The 22,953-nt window shown below is 38.4% G+C and overlaps 1 protein-coding gene and 1 long non-coding RNA gene across 3 annotated transcripts in view; both read right to left on the bottom strand.

Annotated features, from left to right (window-relative positions):
• Positions 1-6,513, bottom strand: part of LOC122818531 (uncharacterized) — a 40,772-nt gene extending 34,259 nt beyond the window's left edge. Inside the window, exon 1 of one of the 2 annotated variants that reach the window (XR_007764612.1) lies at positions 6,482-6,513. This is a non-coding gene — a long non-coding RNA (uncharacterized LOC122818531). Of the gene's footprint in view, positions 1-1,191; positions 1,224-6,481 lie in introns of those variants that run through there. The other variant, XR_007764611.1, reaches the window with a different exon arrangement.
• A 2,895-nt stretch (positions 6,514-9,408) lies between these two features.
• The window catches only part of LOC108025105 (cytochrome c oxidase subunit NDUFA4), a 31,077-nt gene continuing 17,532 nt past the window's right edge, over positions 9,409-22,953 (bottom strand). The window contains exon 4 of the mRNA XM_050888860.1: positions 9,409-9,561. Coding sequence (XP_050744817.1) covers positions 9,499-9,561 — 63 coding nt within the window. The 3' untranslated portion in view covers positions 9,409-9,498. The remainder of the gene's footprint in view (positions 9,562-22,953) is intronic.

Genomic DNA, 22,953 nt, shown 5'->3' on the forward strand with positions numbered 1-22,953 from the left:
CGTAATATAAAACAGGAAGAAGAAGTATAGCCCTTCTTACAATTCAACCACCTGTACACCGGTTCCATGTTATTCGAAACCTGACACCACATTTTTCAGCAACATTTTATAGTCGTCATTCTGAACATCATCGTCTAACATATTCTATATCTCAGAGTAGAAGAAAACACGATTAAAATCTACAAAACAAAATTGTTTTAAAAATAAATATTTAATTATTTTTCTGATCGTTTTTTTAATAACTATTTGGTTTTAGAAAATTTAATCCAAAATTCTTGTCAAAAAAACACTGAAGATTTAATTTGTTTCATATTATTTTCCCACCAGTTTTCCGGTCGTTCCTGTGGCAGCTATATAATATAGTCGTCCGATTTTGATAAAATTTAATTCGAAATTCAGAACAAGTTCTTATGTCATCAAAGCTGGTCATAAATAAAATTATTAAGCACCATTTCCGACATTCCAAGGACGTGATCTACAAGTAGTCAAAGCCCTTAAAAGAAAAACAAGTGCCTCCCAGATACCCATTACTTAGCTTAAGGAAGATAAATCGAAATTGAGATATATAAGCAGCAAAGCGATAGTGCAAGGCGCCACCTACCGGATATTTCAGTATATATTATTTGGTTGGCAGACAGATTTAAGTGTTTACATCGTTTGTGGATGTTAGGGTGGGCGTGGCAACATTTTCTAGGTCAATCGATAGGTATTGACGAGACAGATACATTTTAGCAAACAAAATTTTCTGTGACCACCACAGTTTTGGGCGGTTTGTAGGCGTAAGAGTGGGCGTGGAAAATGGACAAATACATTTCAGTTAAAATTTTTGTTCTATCCTAAAAACTGTAGGCGCTACAGATTTTCGAGGATTGTGGGCTGGCACCCCGCTGAAACAAACTTCTGTTCTAGATTTTACAGCTTCCGAGATTTCAGCGTTCATACAGACAGACGGAGATGGCTAGATCGACAAGAATATATTCCTTCTACCTGTTACATACTTTCCGACGAATCTAGTATTCGTCCTCGAATTTTTATAAGAATTGCGAAAATCTACCACGTCTTCTAATAAGCTGGAAATTTTCAATTGTAGAGATTTGCACAGCGAATAATGTAAGTGTATGCTAGATTTGCAATTGGTTAGAGTAAGAGCTTATCTTAAACTTAAATAGTCTTAGAAAAAAACCCTCTTACAAAGAAAGGTTATCCAATCAAATGGTCGTTTAACGCAATGTAGGTGTTTTTTAATATTCTGAAGCAATTTGAAACCACATTTTCTGTACTATAATTACAGTAACCCAATAAGAGTAATTTATTCATCAAAGTTTGGTGCAGCACTCTTAGTTTTTGTATAATCCCTCACTGGCGAGTAAAACTGAAACGAAGAAAAAGTGATAATTAATATTAATATTTCTATATATGTATGTATATGTACATTGCGCACAAGTTCAAAAATGTTTAAATTATATGGGGGAAGGGTATGTAGTCATATACACAATGCCAGCCTGTAGTTTTCTTAAATCCATTTATTACAATAGATGTCAATTTAAGAAGGTTGGTGGTGGTCGATCTTCGCTTAACAAAACCATGCTGATACGGTGAATAAGCCAGGAACATAAATGTTGTAAATAAGAAGTAATAATACGTTCAAATTGCCGACAATTTAGAAATACCTCTATAATTTTTGGCATCCGCATCCAAGTTTCCGAAAAACTGTTTTATTCATCGTTCCGAAAGGAAGGAACATGTTGCATGTCCTTCGAAATTTTATATTTAACAAAACAAAATCTTATGGTGATTCTATTTCGATTTAGCTCCGAGTTTTTGTCTTTTTCAGTGATTTTGTGCGAGTGTTCTGTGTGTATTTATTTACAAAGATTGGCCTAACAATTGCGCTAGTAATTTTAAATAGATCTCCCAGTAACCGGGTACGTGTTAATAGTTATTTTAACATTTCTATTAGATTTGTTTAATCTCTTTGCTTTGTTTGTGTAACGTACGCTCTCTAAACTTGCACCTTTACTCCCTCTCAATCTCCCTCGCTCTATTTTATAACTGTAACCTGCTCTCTATGAACCTGCTGAATTTCTGGTAGACTTTTTCGGTGCTATTTCTGTAACTCTCTATCTGTCTTTTTTCTCTCGTGCTCACTTTGAGGTATTTTCGATATGTTATTTCATTTAATTTTTCTTTTTGTTTTCTTCTAATGGCCCTTGTCTGTTCTAAGAAAAACTGTACACTTTCGTCTTCAACTTAAGGCCCCCTTATTTTTTGCTAGCTCTGCGATTCGATGATGCGCGTCAAATGTGCAGGAATCACCGGCAGAGTAAAAGATTATATTGATCTTAGCTCTGGTCTTATGTGGTCATGTAGGTCCTGCAAGGAATTGTTGGTTGAGGTGAGCGGCTTTATGAAGCAGACTCGAAACAGCCTACTAAATATCTCAGGTGCTTTTAGGCAACTCAATGAGGGGTTCAATACCGTCTGTGCCCAGTTTAACAATAAAAAATGATTAACCAAGTCGCCTAAACGCATAAAAGCCAGGTTTCATGACCTCCGGGATTTAAATCTCCTTCTTGCTCTTCATTTGATTGAGAACGAGATAGTTGACGATGTAGTTCTTTTACAACTTCTCGTCCAAATTTATCTACAATGAAAGGTATCTCTTTTTCGGCTCCCATTTGATTGAGCCAATCACTCTCAACAGAAGTGTTGTGCTTTCTGTATAGCTCGTGTTATCCAAGAATGGCTCAGCTTGAATGATCCGAGCGAGTCGAATAGTTTCCGTCATGAAACTATGGAAATATTGGAATTTTATTTTTAAGTGAACCTGGATCTTATCAGCAGCTGCGTCTGGTGCGCGCTTGATTTGCCTTGACTAATCTCCAGGTAACATGGTCAGCAGTATTTTGCACTTGCTGTCGTCGTCGCTCTCATGGTTGCGTGCGCTGCAGCGTCGCGCGCTCTTTTGGGTACTCGATTTCCCTCAATCGATCTCTAAATAACATGATTAACCGTGTTTTGCGACTGCTCTCGTCGTCGCTTCATGGAATGCGACCTGAATATTGCGCGCGCTACAGCGTCCCTATCGCGCTCTGGTTCTCGATTTTTGTCGATGGCTTTCCAGGTCGTGCGATTGGCAGTGTTTCTTAATCGTTAGCTGGCTCGAATTCTTTCACATCTTCTTCTCTGAGAGCGAGCGGTGGAATTTGGCGATCGAGCATCTTCTGCCACCTTCAAATTACTTGCACCTTTAAATTACTTGCGGATTTTGAGCACATTGGGATCGGCTTCGTCTAAGCCAGCCTGGAGGTGCTGCTCTTGAGATTATGAATTGGTCGGAATTCTGGTAAATGTTTTTTATGTTTATTCTGCGTCTGCCGCTGCGCTGTCCGAAAAAAAGAGAACAAAAACTATGAACATATTCTGCCGGCATCCAAATGCCGGTCCCCTGAACTCTCAACGTCAAATAACCTTTGGCTATGTTAGCCTAGCTGCAATAGAAACGCCCATGAACCGATTTAAAATCTTGGCACACGCCTATGAGGTTGAGGCGGCCGAATCTACTGACGTCGAGAAAAGGAAGCCAAAGTCTCTATTTATATACGAGAAAAAAGTTCCAATGTTATTGTTATCAAAATTATTAAGCTTATTGGCAAGGATAACTACGACAAAAAGTTCAAATGAACTCTGAAAATAATTTTAGAATCGCTTTAAAATCAGGATTGGCTACTGCTGCCTCAAAAAGTTCAATTCTGCAATCTGCATACCAAGAACCGGCTTAGTAGCATCAATCGGCGGAGTAGGCAAAAATCAACTTTGAATTTTTGTCGCTTGTGCGAACAACTATGAAAGATATAACGCGAAATCAAAATTTATTGATTCAAATGCTGGTGTCACAACAATCCAAATAATGACTTTCCTACGGATATCTACGTGCTTAGCTTATGCAGTTTTTCAACTCATTAGGAGCCCACTTCACAGCAGCAGGAGACTACAATACCAAGCACACACACTGGGGATCTCGTTTCGTAACTCCAAAGGAAAGCAGCTCTAAAATTCAATTATCAAAGCCAAGATCAAGCTCGACTATATTTCTTCTGTAATAATATATATAACATACCTGCCAGCAGACCCAAAAAACTGTGCGACTACTCCGACAACCAGAAACATTGTAACAATCACTAAAATTGACTTCACAAAAAACCAGTTGAGTTAAGCACAAGAAGTATATTAGCTCACACATTGAGCTAAGTCCTTAGCTCAGCGATAAATCCGACCTACCCAGCTTTGTTAATTCACTGGAGCTCGAGCTTCAACACCTCAAGATATAAATGCACACTGCAATCAAAAGAAGACAAATCTACAAATCGAACAGCTCGTCCTCGAAAAACGACGCTTACGTCGGGAGTGGCAATTCCACAGATCGCCATCTGTGGCTCTCCAAATGAGCCAATTGAGTTTCGCCCAAACGAAATCGTTAACATCATCAAAAATCAACTGAATCCGAAAAAATTGTCGGGCTGTGACCACATAACTTCAAAAATGATCATTGAGCTCCCATATCCATCCTTTCAAACGCCATCGCAAAACTTGGCCACTATCCAAAGATAAGGAAAAAGTCAGCTATAACAATGATAAAAAAGCCGAATAACCCTATAAGCCTACTTTCATGCTTATCTAAACTTTGAAAAATGCGTATTGGCTCGGATAAACACACAAGACTCCAGGAAGGAATCCTATCACATCAATTTGGGATTTGTGAAAAGTACGGAACAATTGAGCAGGTCAAACGGATAACATCACAAATTCAGAACGAAAAGCTAGAGAACTGTACTGCCTTATTTTTAGATGTCTCACAAGCATTTGATAGTCTGTCAAGATCAAGAATTAAAGTGAACCAACAAAAATGCAAGCAAGTTACGATCACCCTGAACTAGCAAAACTGTCCGCTGCTTACGTTAAACAACACTGTACTCCCGCAAGCAAACGAAGTGACATATCTAGGAGTACACCTCGACAGAAGACGCACATAGTGCCGACACATTTAAACCAAAAAAAACACATTTAAAGCTTAAAGCCAGCAGCCTTTTACCTTATATTTTTTGGTGGATATAACCTTTTGGATGGCGGAAAACTTTTAGGGACAATTTCAAGGTACATCAGGTAAACCGAGTTGATTACCTAATTTAAGGATTGTGTAAAAACTGCCTTATTACCTGTTATCTAGCTTCCTGGCAACCTTTGTTTGGTTATTCCCGTAATATAAAACAGGAAGAAGAAGTATAGCCCTTCTTACAATTCAACCACCTGTACACCGGTTCCATGTTATTCGAAACCTGACACCACATTTTTCAGCAACATTTTATAGTCGTCATTCTGAACATCATCGTCTAACATATTCTATATCTCAGAGTAGAAGGAAACACGATTAAAATCTACAAAACAAAATTGTTTTAAAAATAAATATTTAATTATTTTTCTGATCGTTTTTTTAATAACTATTTGGTTTTAGAAAATTTAATCCAAAATTCTTGTCAAAAAAACACTGAAGATTTAATTTGTTTCATATTATTTTCCCACCAGTTTTCCGGTCGTTCCTGTGGCAGCTATATAATATAGTCGTCCGATTTTGATAAAATTTAATTCGAAATTCAGAACAAGTTCTTATGTCATCAAAGCTGGTCATAAATAAAATTATTAAGCACCATTTCCGACATTCCAAGGACGTGATCTACAAGTAGTCAAAGCCCTTAAAAGAAAAACAAGTGCCTCCCAGATACCCATTACTTAGCTTAAGGAAGATAAATCGAAATTGAGATATATAAGCAGCAAAGCGATAGTGCAAGGCGCCACCTACCGGATATTTCAGTATATATTATTTGGTTGGCAGACAGATTTAAGTGTTTACATCGTTTGTGGATGTTAGGGTGGGCGTGGCAACATTTTCTAGGTCAATCGATAGGTATTGACGAGACAGATACATTTTAGCAAACAAAATTTTCTGTGACCACCACAGTTTTGGGCGGTTTGTAGGCGTTAGAGTGGGCGTGGAAAATGGACAAATACATTTCAGTTAACATTTTTGTTCTATCCTAAAAACTGTAGGCGCTACAGATTTTCGAGGATTGTGGGCTGGCACCCCGCTGAAACAAACTTCTGTTCTAGATTTTACAGCTTCCGAGATTTCAGCGTTCATACAGACAGACGGAGATGGCTAGATCGACAAGAATATATTCCTTCTACCTGTTACATACTTTCCGACGAATCTAGTATACCCTTTTACTATACAAGTAACGGGTATAATAATTTGTCCTCGAATTTTTATAAGAATTGCGAAAATCTACCACGTTTTCTAATAAGCTGGAAATTTTCAATTGTAGAGATTTGCACAGCGAATAATGTAAGTGTATGCTAGATTTGCAATTGGTTAGAGTAAGAGCTTATCTTAAACTTAAATAGTCTTAGAAAAAAACCCTCTTACAAAGAAAGGTTATCCAATCAAATGGTCGTTTAACGCAATGTAGGTGTTTTTTAATATTCTGAAGCAATTTGAAACCACATTTTCTGTACTATAATTACAGTAACCCAATAAGAGTAATTTATTCATCAAAGTTTGGTGCAGCACTCTTAGTTTTTGTATAATCCCTCACTGGCGAGTAAAACTGAAACGAAGAAAAAGTGATAATTAATATTAATATTTCTATATATGTATGTATATGTACATTGCGCACAAGTTCAAAAATGTTTAAATTATATGCTGCTTATGCAGTTTTTCAACTCATTAGGAGCCCACTTCACAGCAGCAGGAGACTACAATACCAAGCACACACACTGGGGATCTCGTTTCGTAACTCCAAAGGAAAGCAGCTCTAAAATTCAATTATCAAAGCCAAGATCAAGCTCGACTATATTTCTTCTGGCAACATATAACATACCTGCCAGCAGACCCAAAAAACTGTGCGACTACTCCGACAACCAGAAACATTGTAACAATCACTAAAATTGACTTCACAAAAAACCAGTTGAGTTAAGCACAAGAAGTATATTAGCTCACACATTGAGCTAAGTCCTTAGCTCAGCGATAAAACCGACCTACCCAGCTTTGTTAATTCACTGGAGCTCGAGCTTCAACACCTCAAGATATAAATGCACACTGCAATCAAAAGAAGACAAATCTACAAATCGAACAGCTCGTCCTCGAAAAACGACGCTTACGTCGGGAGTGGCAATTCCAAGCCCAATAACCCTATAAGCCTACTTTCATGCTTATCTAAACTTTGAAAAATGCGTATTGGCTCGGATAAACACACAAGACTCCAGGAAGGAATCCTATCACATCAATTTGGGATTTGTGAAAAGTACGGAACAATTGAGCAGGTCAAACGGATAACATCACAAATTCAGAACGAAAAGCTAGAGAACTGTACTGCCTTATTTTTAGATGTCTCACAAGCATTTGATAGTCTGTCAAGATCAAGAATTAAAGTGAACCAACAAAAATGCAAGCAAGTTACGATCAGCCTGAACTAGCAAAACTGTCCGCTGCTTACGTTAAACAACACTGTACTCCCGCAAGCAAACGAAGTGACATATCTAGGAGTACACCTCGACAGAAGACGCACATAGTGCCGACACATTTAAACCAAAAAAAACACATTTAAAGCTAAAAGCCAGCAGCCTTCGTTGGCTTATTAACGCTCGGTCTCCCCTTAGCCTGCTATATAACTTGGTACGGTATATGGATGTACGGCTCCCAGTTATGGGGGAATGCCAGCAATAGCATAGCATAGTCCAGCGGTTTCAGTCGAAGATCTTGACAACAATCACCGGGGCACCGTAGTACGTTCGCAACGAAAAAATACATCGCGAATTAAACATTCTACCAGACAAAGAAGTGACCACACGGCGAGACGTCTACCAAGGTTAAGCAACCGTTCACGTCTTCGTTGCAATGACTTTTTATTATTTTGTAACACATTTTTTCCCTTTTACCTTATATTTTTTGGTGGATATAACCTTTTGGATGGCGGAAAACTTTTAGGGACAATTTCAAGGTACATCAGGTAAACCGAGTTGATTACCTAATTTAAGGATTGTGTAAAAACTGCCTTATTACCTGTTATCTAGCTTCCTGGCAACCTTTGTTTGGTTATTCCCGTAATATAAAACAGGAAGAAGAAGTATAGCCCTTCTTACAATTCAACCACCTGTACACCGGTTCCATGTTATTCGAAACCTGACACCACATTTTTCAGCAACATTTTATAGTCGTCATTCTGAACATCATCGTCTAACATATTCTATATCTCAGAGTAGAAGAAAACACGATTAAAATCTACAAAACAAAATTGTTTTAAAAATAAATATTTAATTATTTTTCTGATCGTTTTTTTAATAACTATTTGGTTTTAGAAAATTTAATCCAAAATTCTTGTCAAAAAAACACTGAAGATTTAATTTGTTTCATATTATTTTCCCACCAGTTTTCCGGTCGTTCCTATGGCAGCTATATAATATAGTCGTCCGATTTGATAAAATTTAATTCGAAATTCAGAACTAGTTCTTATGTCATCAAAGCTGGTCATAAATAAAATTATTAAGCACCATTTCCGACATTCCAAGGACGTGATCTACAAGTAGTCAAAGCCCTTAAAAGAAAAACAAGTGCCTCCCAGATACCCATTACTTAGCTTAAGGAAGATAAATCGAAATTGAGATATATAAGCAGCAAAGCGATAGTGCAAGGCGCCACCTACCGGATATTTCAGTATATATTATTTGGTTGGCAGACAGATTTAAGTGTTTACATCGTTTGTGGATGTTAGGGTGGGCGTGGCAACATTTTCTAGGTCAATCGATAGGTATTGACGAGACAGATACATTTTAGCAAACAAAATTTTCTGTGACCACCACAGTTTTGGGCGGTTTGTAGGCGTTAGAGTGGGCGTGGAAAGTGGACAAATACATTTCAGTTAACATTTTTGTTCTATCCTAAAAACTGTAGGCGCTACAGATTTTCGAGGATTGTGGGCTGGCACCCCGCTGAAACAAACTTCTGTTCTAGATTTTACAGCTTCCGAGATTTCAGCGTTCATACAGACAGACGGAGATGGCTAGATCGACAAGAATATATTCCTTCTACCTGTTACATACTTTCCGACGAATCTAGTATACCCTTTTACTATACAAGTAACGGGTATAATAATTTGTCCTCGAATTTTTATAAGAATTGCGAAAATCTACCACGTCTTCTAATAAGCTGGAAATTTTCAATTGTAGAGATTTGCACAGCGAATAATGTAAGTGTATGCTAGATTTGCAATTGGTTAGAGTAAGAGCTTATCTTAAACTTAAATAGTCTTAGAAAAAAACCCTCTTACAAAGAAAGGTTATCCAATCAAATGGTCGTTTAACGCAATGTAGGTGTTTTTTAATATTCTGAAGCAATTTGAAACTACATTTTCTGTACTCTAATTACAGTAACCCAATAAGCGTAATTTATTCATCAAAATTTGGTGCAGCAGTCTTAGTTTTTGTATAATCCCTCACTGGCGAGTAAAACTGAAACGAAGAAAAAGTGATAATTAATATTAATATTTCTATATATGTATGTATATGTACATTGCGCACAAGTTCAAAAATGTTTAAATTATATGGGGGAAGGGTATGTAGCCATATACACAATGCCAGCCTGTAGTTTTCTTAAATCCATTTATTACAATAGATGTCAATTTAAGAAGGTTGGTGGTGGTCGATCTTTGCTTAACAAAACCATGCTGATACGGTGAATAAGCCAGGAACATAAATGTTGTAAATAAGAAGTAATAATACGTTCAAATTGCCGACAATTTAGAAATACCTCTATAATTTTTGGCATCCGCATCCAAGTTTCCGAAAAACTGTTTTATTCATCGTTCCGAAAGGAAGGAACATGTTGCATGTCCTTCGAAATTTTATATTTAACAAAACAAAATCTTATGGTGATTCTATTTCGATTTAGCTCCGAGTTTTTGTCTTTTTCAGTGATTTTGTGCGAGTGTTCTGTGTGTATTTATTTACAAAGATTGGCCTAACAATTGCGCTAGTAATTTTAAATAGATCTCCCAGTAACCGGGTACGTGTTAATAGTTATTTTAACATTTCTATTAGATTTGTTTAATCTCTTTGCTTTGTTTGTGTAACGTACGCTCTCTAAACTTGCACCTTTACTCCCTCTCAATCTCCCTCGCTCTATTTTATAACTGTAACCTGCTCTCTATGAACCTGCTGAATTTCTGGTAGACTTTTTCGGTGCTATTTCTGTAACTCTCTATCTGTCTCGCTTGATTTACATTGTATGTGTTCGTGCTGAAAGTTGTTAGTGTCGCACAAGCCACGCTCAGTCGATAGAATATTTTTTCTCTCGTGCTCACTTTGAGGTATTTTCGATATGTTATTTCATTTAATTTTTCTTTTTGTTTTCTTTTAATGGCCCTTGTCTGTTCTAAGAAAAACTGTACACTTTCGTCTTCAACTTAAGGCCCCCTTATTTTTTGCTAGCTCTGCGATTCGATGATGCGCGTCAAATGTGCAGGAATCACCGGCAGAGTAAAAGATTATATTGATCTTAGCTCTGGTCTTATGTGGTCATGTAGGTCCTGCAAGGAATTGTTGGTTGAGGTGAGCGGCTTTATGAAGCAGACTCGAAACAGCCTACTAAATATCTCAGGTGCTTTTAGGCAACTCAATGAGGGGTTCAATACCGTCTGTGCCCAGTTTAACAATAAAAAATGATTAACCAAGTCGCCTAAACGCATAAAAGCCAGGTTTCATGACCTCCGGGATTTAAATCTCCTTCTTGCTCTTCATTTGATTGAGAACGAGATAGTTGACGATGTAGTTCTTTTACAACTTCTCGTCCAAATTTATCTACAATGAAAGGTATCTCTTTTTCGGCTCCCATTTGATTGAGCCAATCACCGTCAACGGAAGTGTTGTGCTTTCTGTATAGCTCGTGTTATCCAAGAATGGCTCAGCTTGAATGATCCGAGCGAGTCGAATAGTTTCCGTCATGAAACTATTTTTAAGTGAACCTGGATTAAATGGGTCGAATCAAAGGTGCGCAGAAGCACGCTTACAGTATTAGGTACCTCAGATGGAAACCACGTTTTTTCACAGCACGTACAAAACTTAGTCCGTCCTTAATGTAACATAGATATGGTTCCTTCCCCGTACCTCGACCGTCCGTCGCTGGCTTTACCGTTGATCCTCTCGTCCATTCTCCAAAAGTTTTGCTGTATTGAAGATTCCGCCTGTCGATTTTGTGAATCCGACCTATATGTGAGAAGTCGCTTGTCAGCCATTTCCTGAACTTGTTGTTCGCGAAGTCTTCGCTAAAGTCTTGTGGTCCTATGATGCTGTGTATTGGTCATTTACTCCTGTGTCCTAGCAATGAGGTTGTTCCTAGTGATCTTATCAGCAGCGGCGTCTCGTGTGCACTTGATTTGCCTTGACCAATCTCCAGGTAACATGGTCAGGAGTATTTTGCACTTGCTGTCGTCGTCGCTCTTACGAATTCGACCTGCGGGTTGCGTGCGCTGCAGCGTCGCGTGCTCTTTTTGGTCCTCGATTTCCCTCGATCGATCTCTAAATAACATGATTAGCCGTGTTTTGCGACTGCTCTCGTCGTCGCTTCATGGAATGCGACCTGAATATTGCGCGCGCTACAGCGTCCCTATCGCGCTCTGGTTCTCGATTTTTGTCGATGGCTTTCCAGGTCGTGCGATTGGCAGTGTTTCTTAATCGTTAGCTGGCTCGAATTCTTTCACATCTTCTTCTCTGAGAGCGAGCGGTGGAATTTGGCGATCGAGCATCTTCTGCCACCTTCAAATTACTTGCACCTTTAAATTACTTGCGGATTTTGAGCACATTGGGATCGGCTTCGTCTAAGCCAGCCTGGAGGTGCTGCTCTTGAGATTATGAATTGGTCGGAATTCTGGTAAATGTTTTTTATGTTTATTCTGCGTCTGCCGCTGCGCTGTCCGAAAAAAAGAGAACAAAAACTTTGAACATATTCTGCCGGCATCCAAATGCCGGTCCCCTGAACTCTCAACGTCAAATAACCCTTGGCTATGTTAGCCTAGCTGCAATAGAAACGCCCATGAACCGATTTAAAATCTTGGCACACGCCTATGAGCTTGAGGCGGCCGAATCTACTGACGTCTAGAAAAGGAAGCCAAAGTCTCTATTTATATACGAGAAAAAAGTTCCAATGTTATTGTTATCAAAATTATTAAGCTTATTGGCAAGGATAACTACGACAAAAAGTTCAAATGAACTCTGAAAATAATTTTAGAATCGCTTTAAAATCAGGATTGGCTACTGCTGCCTCAAAAAGTTCAATTCTGCAATCTGCATACCAAGAACCGGCTTAGTAGCATCAATCGGCGGAGTAGGCAAAAATCAACTTTGAATTTTTGTCGCTTGTGCGAACAACTATGAAAGATATAACGCGAAATCAAAATTTATTGATTCAAATGCTGGTGTCACAACAATCCAAATAATGACTTTCCTACGGATATCTACGTGCTTAGCTTATGCAGTTTTTCAACTCATTAGGAGCCCACTTCACAGCAGCAGGAGACTACAATACCAAGCACACACACTGGGGATCTCGTTTCGTAACTCCAAAGGAAAGCAGCTCTAAAATTCAATTATCAAAGCCAAGATCAAGCTCGACTATATTTCTTCTGGCAACATATAACATACCTGCCAGCAGACCCAAAAAACTGTGCGACTACTCCGACAACCAGAAACATTGTAACAATCACTAAAATTGACTTCACAAAAAACCAGTTCAGTTAAGCACAAGAAGTATATTAGCTCACACATTGAGCTAAGTCCTTAGCTCAGCGATAAAACCGACCTACCCAGCTTTGTTAATTCACTGGAGCTCGAGCTTCAACACCTCAAGATATAAATGCACACTGCAATCAAAAGAAGACAAATCTACAAATCGAACAGCTCGTCCTCGAAAAACGACGCTTACGTCGGGAGTGGCAATTCCAAGCCCAATAACCCTATAAGCCTACTTTCATGCTTATCTAAACTTTGAAAAATGCGTATTGGCTCGGATAAACACACAAGACTCCAGGAAGGAATCCTATCACATCAATTTGGGATTTGTGAAAAGTACGGAACAATTGAGCAGGTCAAACGGATAACATCACAAATTCAGAACGAAAAGCTAGAGAACTGTACTGCCTTATTTTTAGATGTCTCACAAGCATTTGATAGTCTGTCAAGATCAAGAATTAAAGTGAACCAACAAAAATGCAAGCAAGTTACGATCACCCTGAACTAGCAAAACTGTCCGCTGCTTACGTTAAACAACACTGTACTCCCGCAAGCAAACGAAGTGACATATCTAGGAGTACACCTCGACAGAAGACGCACATAGTGCCGACACATTTAAACCAAAAAAAACACATTTAAAGCTTAAAGCCAGCAGCCTTTTACCTTATATTTTTTGGTGGATATAACCTTTTGGATGGCGGAAAACTTTTAGGGACAATTTCAAGGTACATCAGGTAAACCGAGTTGATTACCTAATTTAAGGATTGTGTAAAAACTGCCTTATTACCTGTTATCTAGCTTCCTGGCAACCTTTGTTTGGTTATTCCCGTAATATAAAACAGGAAGAAGAAGTATAGCCCTTCTTACAATTCAACCACCTGTACACCGGTTCCATGTTATTCGAAACCTGACACCACATTTTTCAGCAACATTTTATAGTCGTCATTCTGAACATCATCGTCTAACATATTCTATATCTCAGAGTAGAAGGAAACACGATTAAAATCTACAAAACAAAATTGTTTTAAAAATAAATATTTAATTATTTTTCTGATCGTTTTTTTTAATAACTATTTGGTTTTAGTAAATTGAATCCAAAATTCTTGTCAAAAAAACACTGAAGATTTAATTTGTTTCATATTATTTTCCCACTAGTTTTCCGGTCGTTCCTGTGGCAGCTATATAATATAGTCGTCCGATTTTGATAAAATTTAATTCGAAATTCAGAACAAGTTCTTATGTCATCAAAGCTGGTCATAAATAAAATTATTAAGCACCATTTCCGACATTCCAAGGACGTGATCTACAAGTAGTCAAAGCCCTTAAAAGAAAAACAAGTGCCTCCCAGATACCCATTACTTAGCTTAAGGAAGATAAATCGAAATTGAGATATATAAGCAGCAAAGCGATAGTGCAAGGAGCCACCTACCGGATATTTCAGTATATAATATTTGGTTGGCAGACAGATTTAAGTGTTTACATCGTTTGTGGATGTTAGGGTGGGCGTGGCAACATTTTCTAGGTCAATCGATAGGTATTGACGAGACAGATACATTTTAGCAAACAAAATTTTCTGTGACCACCACAGTTTTGGGCGGTTTGTAGGCGTTAGAGTGGGCGTGGAAAATGGACAAATACATTTCAGTTAACATTTTTGTTCTATCCTAAAAACTGTAGGCGCTACAGATTTTCGAGGATTGTGGGCTGGCACCCCGCTGAAACAAACTTCTGTTCTAGATTTTACAGCTTCCGAGATTTCAGCGTTCATACAGACAGACGGAGATGGCTAGATCGACAAGAATATATTCCTTCTACCTGTTACATACTTTCCGACGAATCTAGTATACCCTTTTACTATACAAGTAACGGGTATAATAATTTGTCCTCGAATTTTTATAAGAATTGCGAAAATCTACCACGTCTTCTAATAAGCTGGAAATTTTCAATTGTAGAGATTTGCACAGCGAATAATGTAAGTGTATGCTAGATTTGCAATTGGTTAGAGTAAGAGCTTATCTTAAACTTGAATAGTCTTAGAAAAAACCCTCTTACAAAGAAAGGTTATCCAATCAAATGGTTGTTTAACGCAATGTAGGTGTTTTTTAATATTCTGAAGCAATTTGAAATACAATACAAAAAAATTTGTATAATCCCTAACTGGCGAGTAAAACTGAAACGAAGAAAAAGTGATAATTAATATTAATATTTCTATATATGTATGTATATGTACATTGCGCACAAGTTCAAAAATGTTTAAATTATATGGGGGAAGGGTATGTAGTCATATACACAATGCCAGCCTGTATTTTTCTTAAATCCATTTATTACAATAGATGTCAATTTAAAAAGGTTTGTGGTGGTCGATCTTCGCTTAACAAAACCATACTGATACGGTGAATAAGCCAGGAACATAAATGTTGCAAATAAGAAGTAATAATACGTTCAAATTGCCGACAATTTAGAAATACCTCTATAATTTTTGGCATCCGCATCCAAGTTTCCGAAAAACTGTTTTATTCATCGTTCCGAAAGGAAGGAACATGTTACTAACATGAAAAATTCCAGTCCTTCGAAATTTTATATTTAACAAAACAAAATCATTAAGGTGATTCTATTTCGATTTAGCTCCGAGTTTTTGTATTTTTCAGTGATTTTGTGCGAGTGTTCTGTGTGTATTTATTTACAAAGATTGGCCTAACAATTGCGCTAGTAATTTTAAATAGATCTCCCAGTAACCGGGTACGTGTTAATAGTTATTTTAACATTTCTATTAGATTTGTTTAATCTCTTTGCTTTGTTTGTGTAACGTACGCTCTCTAAACTTGCACCTTTACTCCCTCTCAATCTCCCTCGCTCTATTTTATAACTGTAACCTGCTCTCTATGAACCTGCTGAATTTCTGGTAGACTTTTTCGGTGCTATTTCTGTAACTCTCTATCTGTCTCGCTTGATTTACATTGTATGTGTTCGTGCTGAAAGTTGTTAGTGTCGCACAAGCCACGCTCAGTCGATAGAATATTTTTTCTCTCGTGCTCACTTTGAGGTATTTTCAATATGTTATTTCATTTAATTTTTCTTTTTGTTTTCTTTTAATGGCCCTTGTCTGTTCTAAGAAAAACTGTACACTTTCGTCTTCAACTTAAGGCCCCCTTATTTTTTGCTAGCTCTGCGATTCGATGATGCGCGTCAAATGTGCAGGAATCACCGGCAGAGTAAAAGATTATATTGATCTTAGCTCTGGTCTTATGTGGTCATGTAGGTCCTGCAAGGAATTGTTGGTTGAGGTGAGCGGCTTTATGAAGCAGACTCGAAACAGCCTACTAAATATCTCAGGTGCTTTTAGGCAACTCAATGAGGGGTTCAATACCGTCTGTGCCCAGTTTAACAATAAAAAATGATTAACCAAGTCGCCTAAACGCATAAAAGCCAGGTTTCATGACCTCCGGGATTTAAATCTCCTTCTTGCTCTTCATTTGATTGAGAACGAGATAGTTGACGATGTAGTTCTTTTACAACTTCTCGTCCAAATTTATCTACAATGAAAGGTATCTCTTTTTCGGCTCCCATTTGATTGAGCTAATCACTGTCAACAGAAGTGTTGTGCTTTCTGTATAGCTCGTGTTATCCAAGAATGGCTCAGCTTGAATGATCCGAGCGAGTCGAATAGTTTCCGTCATGAAACTATGGAAATATTGGAATTTTATTTTTAAGTGAACCTGGATCTTATCAGCAGCTGCGTCTGGTGCGCGCTTGATTTGCCTTGACTAATCTCCAGGTAACATGGTCAGCAGTATTTTGCACTTGCTGTCGTCGTCGCTCTTACGAATTCGACCTGGGGGTTGCGTGCGCTGCAGCGTCGCGCGCTCTTTTGGGTCCTCGATTTCCCTCGATCGATCTCTAAATAACATGATTAGTCGTGTTTTGCGACTGCTCTCGTCGTCGCTTCATGGAATGCGACCTGAATATTGCGCGCGCTACAGCGTCCCTATCGCGCTCTGGTTCTCGATTTTTGTCGATGGCTTTCCAGGTTGTGCGATTGGCAGTGTTTCTTAATCGTTAGCTGGCTCGAATTCTTTCACATCTTCTTCTCTGGGAGCGAGCGGTGGAATTTGGCGATCGAGCATCTTCTGCCACCTTCAAATTACTTGCACCTTTAAATTACTTGCGGATTTTGAGCACATTGGGATCGGCTTCGTCTAAGCCAGCCTGGAGGTGCTGCTCTTGAGATTATGAATTGGTCGGAATTCTGGTAAATGTTTTTTATGTTTATTCTGCGTCTGCCGCTGCGCTGTCCGAAAAAAAGAGAACAAAAACTATGAACATATTCTGCCGGCATCCAAATGCCGGTCCCCTGAACTCTCAACGTCAAATAACCTTTGGCTATGTTAGCCTAGCTGCAATAGAAACGCCCATGAACCGATTTAAAATCTTGGCACACGCCTATGAGGTTGAGGCGGCCGAATCTACTGACGTCGAGAAAAGGAAGGCAAAGTCTCTATTTATATACGAGAAAAAAGTTCCAATGTTATTGTTATCAAAATTATTAAGCTTATTGGCAAGGATAACTACGACAAAAAGTTCAAATGAACTCTGAAAATAATTTTAGAATCGCTTTAAAATCAGGATTGGCTACTGCTGCCTCAAAAAGTTCAATTCTGCAATCTGCATACCAAGAACCGGCTTAGTAGCATCAATCGGCGGAGTAGGCAAAAATCAACTTTGAATTTTTGTCGCTTGTGCGAACAACTATGAAAGATATAACGCGAAATCAAAATTTATTGATTCAAATGCTGGTGTCACAACAATCCAAATAATGACTTTCCTACGGATTTCTACGTGCTCAGCTTATGCAGTTTTTCAACTCATTAGGAGCCCACTTCACAGCAGCAGGAGACTACAATACCAAGCACACACACTGGGGATCTCGTTTCGTAACTCCAAAGGAAAGCAGCTCTAAAATTCAATTATCAAAGCCAAGATCAAGCTCGACTATATTTCTTCTGTAATAATATATATAACATACCTGCCAGCAGACCCAAAAAACTGTGCGACTACTCCGACAACCAGGAACATTGTAACAATCACTAAAATTGACTTCACAAAAAACCAGTTGAGTTAAGCACAAGAAGTATATTAGCTCACACATTGAGCTAAGTCCTTAGCCTAGCGATAAATCCGACCTACCCAGCTTTGTTAATTCACTGGAGCTCGAGCTTCAACACCTCAAGATATAAATGCACACTGCAATCAAAAGAAGACAAATCTACAAATCGAACAGCTCGTCCTCGAAAAACGACGCTTACGTCGGGAGTGGCAATTCCACAGATCGCCATCTGTGGCTCTCAAAATGAGCCAATTGAGTTTCGCCCAAACGAAATCGTTAACATCATCAAAAATCAACTGAATCCGAAAAAATTTTCGGGCTGTGACCACATAACTTCAAAAATGATCATTGAGCTCCCATATCCATCCTTTCAAACGCCATCGCAAAACTTGGCCACTATCCAAAGATAAGGAAAAAGTCAGCTATAACAATGATAAAAAAAGCCGAATAACCCTATAAGCCTACTTTCATGCTTATCTAAACTTTGAAAAATGCGTATTGGCTCGGATAAACACACAAGACTCCAGGAAGGAATCCTATCACATCAATTTGGGATTTGTGAAAAGTACGGAACAATTGAGCAGGTCAAACGGATAACATCACAAATTCAGAACGAAAAGCTAGAGAACTGTACTGCCTTATTTTTAGATGTCTCACAAGCATTTGATAGTCTGTCAAGATCAAGAATTAAAGTGAACCAACAAAAATGCAAGCAAGTTACGATCACCCTGAACTAGCAAAACTGTCCGCTGCTTACGTTAAACAACACTGTACTCCCGCAAGCAAACGAAGTGACATATCTAGGAGTACACCTCGACAGAAGACGCACATAGTGCCGACACATTTAAACCAAAAAAAACACATTTAAAGCTTAAAGCCAGCAGCCTTCGTTGGCTTATTAACGCTCGGTCTCCCCTTAGCCTGCTATATAACTTGGTACGGTATATGGATGTACGGCTCCCAGTTATGGGGGAATGCCAGCAATAGCATAGCATAGTCCAGCGGTTTCAGTCGAAGATCTTGACAACAATCACCGGGGCACCGTAGTACGTTCGCAACGAAAAAATACATCGCGAATTAAACATTCTACCAGACAAAGAAGTGACCACACGGCGAGACGTCTACCAAGGTTAAGCAACCGTTCACGTCTTCGTTGCAATGACTTTTTATTATTATGTAACACATTTTTTCCCTTTTACCTTATATTTTCTGGTGGATATAATTTCAAGGTACATCAGGTAAACCGTAATATAAAACAGGAAGAAGAAGTATAGCCCTTCTTACAATTCAACCACCTGTACACCGGTTCCATGTTATTCGAAACCTGACACCACATTTTTCAGCAACATTTTATAGTCGTCATTCTGAACATCATCGACTAACATATTCTATATCTCAGAGTAGAAGAAAACACGATTAAAATCTACAAAACAAAATTGTTTTAAAAATAAATATTTAATTATTTTTCTGATCGTTTTTTTAATAACTATTTGGTTTTAGTAAATTGAATCCAAAATTCTTGTCAAAAAAACACTGAAGATTTAATTTGTTTCATATTATTTTCCCACCAGTTTTCCGGTCGTTCCTATGGCAGCTATATAATATTGTCGTCCGATTTTGATAAAATTTAATTCGAAATTCAGAACTAGTTCTTATGTCATCAAAGCTGGTCATAAATAAAATTATTAAGCACCATTTCCGACATTCCAAGGACGTGATCTACAAGGAGTCAAAGCCCTTAAAAGAAAAACAAGTGCCTCCCATTACCGAGTACTTAGCTTAAGGAAGATAAATCGAAATTGAGATATATAAGCAGCAAAGCGATAGTGCAAGGCGCTACCTACCGGATATTTCAGTATATATTATTTGGATGGCAGACAGATTTAAGTGTTTAAATCGTTTGTGGATGTTAGGGTGGGCATGGCAACATTTTCTAGGTCAATCGATAGGTATTGACGAGACAGATACATTTTAGCAAACAAAATTTTCTGTGACCACCACAGTTTTGGGCGGTTTGTAGGCGTTAGAGTGGGCGTGGAAAATGGACAAATACATTTCAGTTAAAATTTTTGTTCTATCCTAAAAACTGTAGGCGCTACAGATTTTCGAGGATTGTGGGCTGGCACCCCGCTGAAACAAACTTCTGTTCTAGATTTTACAGCTTCCGAGATTTCAGCGTTCATACAGACAGACGGAGATGGCTAGATCGACAAGAATATATTCCTTCTACCTGTTACATACATTTCCGACGAATCTAGTATACCCTTTTACTATACAAGTAACGGGTATATTAATTTGTCCTCGAATTTTTATAAGAATTGCGAAAATCTACCACGTCTTCTAATAAGCTGGAAATTTTCAATTGTAGAGATTTGCACAGCGAATAATGTAAGTGTATGCTAGATTTGCAATTGGTTAGAGTAAGAGCTTATCTTAAACTTAAATAGTCTTAGAAAAAAACCCTCTTACAAAGAAAGGTTATCCAATCAAATGGTTGTTTAACGCAATGTAGGTGTATTTTAATATTCTGAAGCAATTTGAAACTACATTTTCTGTACTCTAATTTCAGTAACCCAATAAGCGTAATTTATTCATCAAAGTTTGGAAAGTTTTATATTTAACAAAACAAAATCATTATGGTGATTCTATTTCGATTTAGCTCCGAGTTTTGGTCTTTTTCAGTGATTTTGTGCGAGTGTTCTGTGTGTATTTATTTACAAAGATTGGCCTAACAATTGCGCTAGTAATTTTAAATAGATCTCCCAGTAACCGGGTACGTGTTAATAGTTATTTTAACATTTCTATTAGATTTGTTTAATCTCTTTGCTTTGTTTGTGTAACGTACGCTCTCTAAACTTGCACCTTTACTCCCTCTCAATCTCCCTCGCTCTATTTTATAACTGTAACCTGCTCTCTATGAACCTGCTGAATTTCTGGTAGACTTTTTCGGTGCTATTTCTGTAACTCTCTATCTGTCTCGCTTGATTTACATTGTATGTGTTCGTGCTGAAAGTTGTTAGTGTCGCACAAGCCACGCTCAGTCGATAGAATATTTTTTCTCTCGTGCTCACTTTGAGGTATTTTCGATATGTTATTTCATTTAATTTTTCTTTTTGTTTTCTTTTAATGGCCCTTGTCTGTTCTAAGAAAAACTGTACACTTTCGTCTTCAACTTAAGGCCCCCTTATTTTTTGCTAGCTCTGCGATTCGATGATGCGCGTCAAATGTGCAGGAATCACCGGCAGAGTAAAAGATTATATTGATCTTAGCTCTGGTCTTATGTGGTCATGTAGGTCCTGCAAGGAATTGTTGGTTGAGGTGAGCGGCTTTATGAAGCAGACTCGAAACAGCCTACTAAATATCTCAGGTGCTTTTAGGCAACTCAATGAGGGGTTCAATACCGTCTGTGCCCAGTTTAACAATAAAAAATGATTAACCAAGTCGCCTAAACGCATAAAAGCCAGGTTTCATGACCTCCGGGATTTAAATCTCCTTCTTGCTCTTCATTTGATTGAGAACGAGATAGTTGACGATGTAGTTCTTTTACAACTTCTCGTCCAAATTTATCTACAATGAAAGGTATCTCTTTTTCGGCTCCCATTTGATTGAGCCAATCACTGTCAACAGAAGTGTTGTGCTTTCTGTATAGCTCGTGTTATCCAAGAATGGCTCAGCTTGAATGATCCGAGCGAGTCGAATAGTTTCCGTCATGAAACTATGGAAATATTGGAATTTTATTTTTAAGTGAACCTGGATCTTATCAGCAGCTGCGTCTGGTGCGCGCTTGATTTGCCTTGACTAATCTCCAGGTAACATGGTCAGCAGTATTTTGCACTTGCTGTCGTCGTCGCTCTTACGAATTCGACCTGGGGGTTGCGTGCGCTGCAGCGTCGCGCGCTCTTTTGGGTCCTCGATTTCCCTCGATCGATCTCTAAATAACATGATTAGCCGTGTTTTGCGACTGCTCTCGTCGTCGCTTCATGGAATGCGACCTGAATATTGCGCGCGCTACAGCGTCCCTATCGCGCTCTGGTTCTCGATTTTTGTCGATGGCTTTCCAGGCTGTGCGATTGGCAGTGTTTCTTAATCGTTAGCTGGCTCGAATTCTTTCACATCTTCTTCTCTGAGAGCGAGCGGTGGAATTTGGCGATCGAGCATCTTCTGCCACCTTCAAATTACTTGCACCTTTAAATTACTTGCGGATTTTGAGCACATTGGGATCGGCTTCGTCTAAGCCAGCCTGGAGGTGCTGCTCTTGAGATTATGAATTGGTCGGAATTCTGGTAAATGTTTTTTATGTTTATTCTGCGTCTGCCGCTGCGCTGTCCGAAAAAAAGAAAACAAAAACTATAAACATATTCTGCCGGCATCCAAATCAAAAGAATGCTGAGTCCCCTGAACTCTCAACGCCAAATAACCCTTGGCTATGCTAGCCTAGCTGCAATAGAAACGCCCATGAACCGATTTAAAATCTTGGCACACGCCTATGAGGTTGAGGCGGCCGAATCTACGGACGTCGAGAAAAGGAAGCCAAAGTCTCTATTTATATACGAGAAAAAAGTTCCAATGTTATTGTTATCAAAATTATTAAGCTTATTGGCAAGGATAACTTCGACAAAAAGTTCAAATGAACTCTGAAAATAATTTTAGAATCGCTTTAAAATCAGGATTGGCTACTGCTGCCTCAAAAAGTTCAATTCTGCAATCTGCATACCAAGAACCGGCTTAGTAGCATCAATCGCCGGAGTAGGCAAAAATCAACTTTGAATTTTTGTCGCTTGTGCGAACAACTATGAAAGATATAACGCGAAATCAAAATTTATTGATTCAAATGCTGGTGTCACAACAATCCAAATAATGACTTTCCTACGGATATCTACGTGCTTAGCTTATGCAGTTTTTCAACTCATTAGGAGCCCACTTCACAGCAGCAGGAGACTACAATACCAAGCACACACACTGGGGATCTCGTTTCGTAACTCCAAAGGAAAGCAGCTCTAAAATTCAATTATCAA

Source organism: Drosophila biarmipes, chromosome 3R (genome assembly GCF_025231255.1).
Source record: "Drosophila biarmipes strain raj3 chromosome 3R, RU_DBia_V1.1, whole genome shotgun sequence".
Classification (NCBI taxonomy): domain Eukaryota; kingdom Metazoa; phylum Arthropoda; class Insecta; order Diptera; family Drosophilidae; genus Drosophila; species Drosophila biarmipes.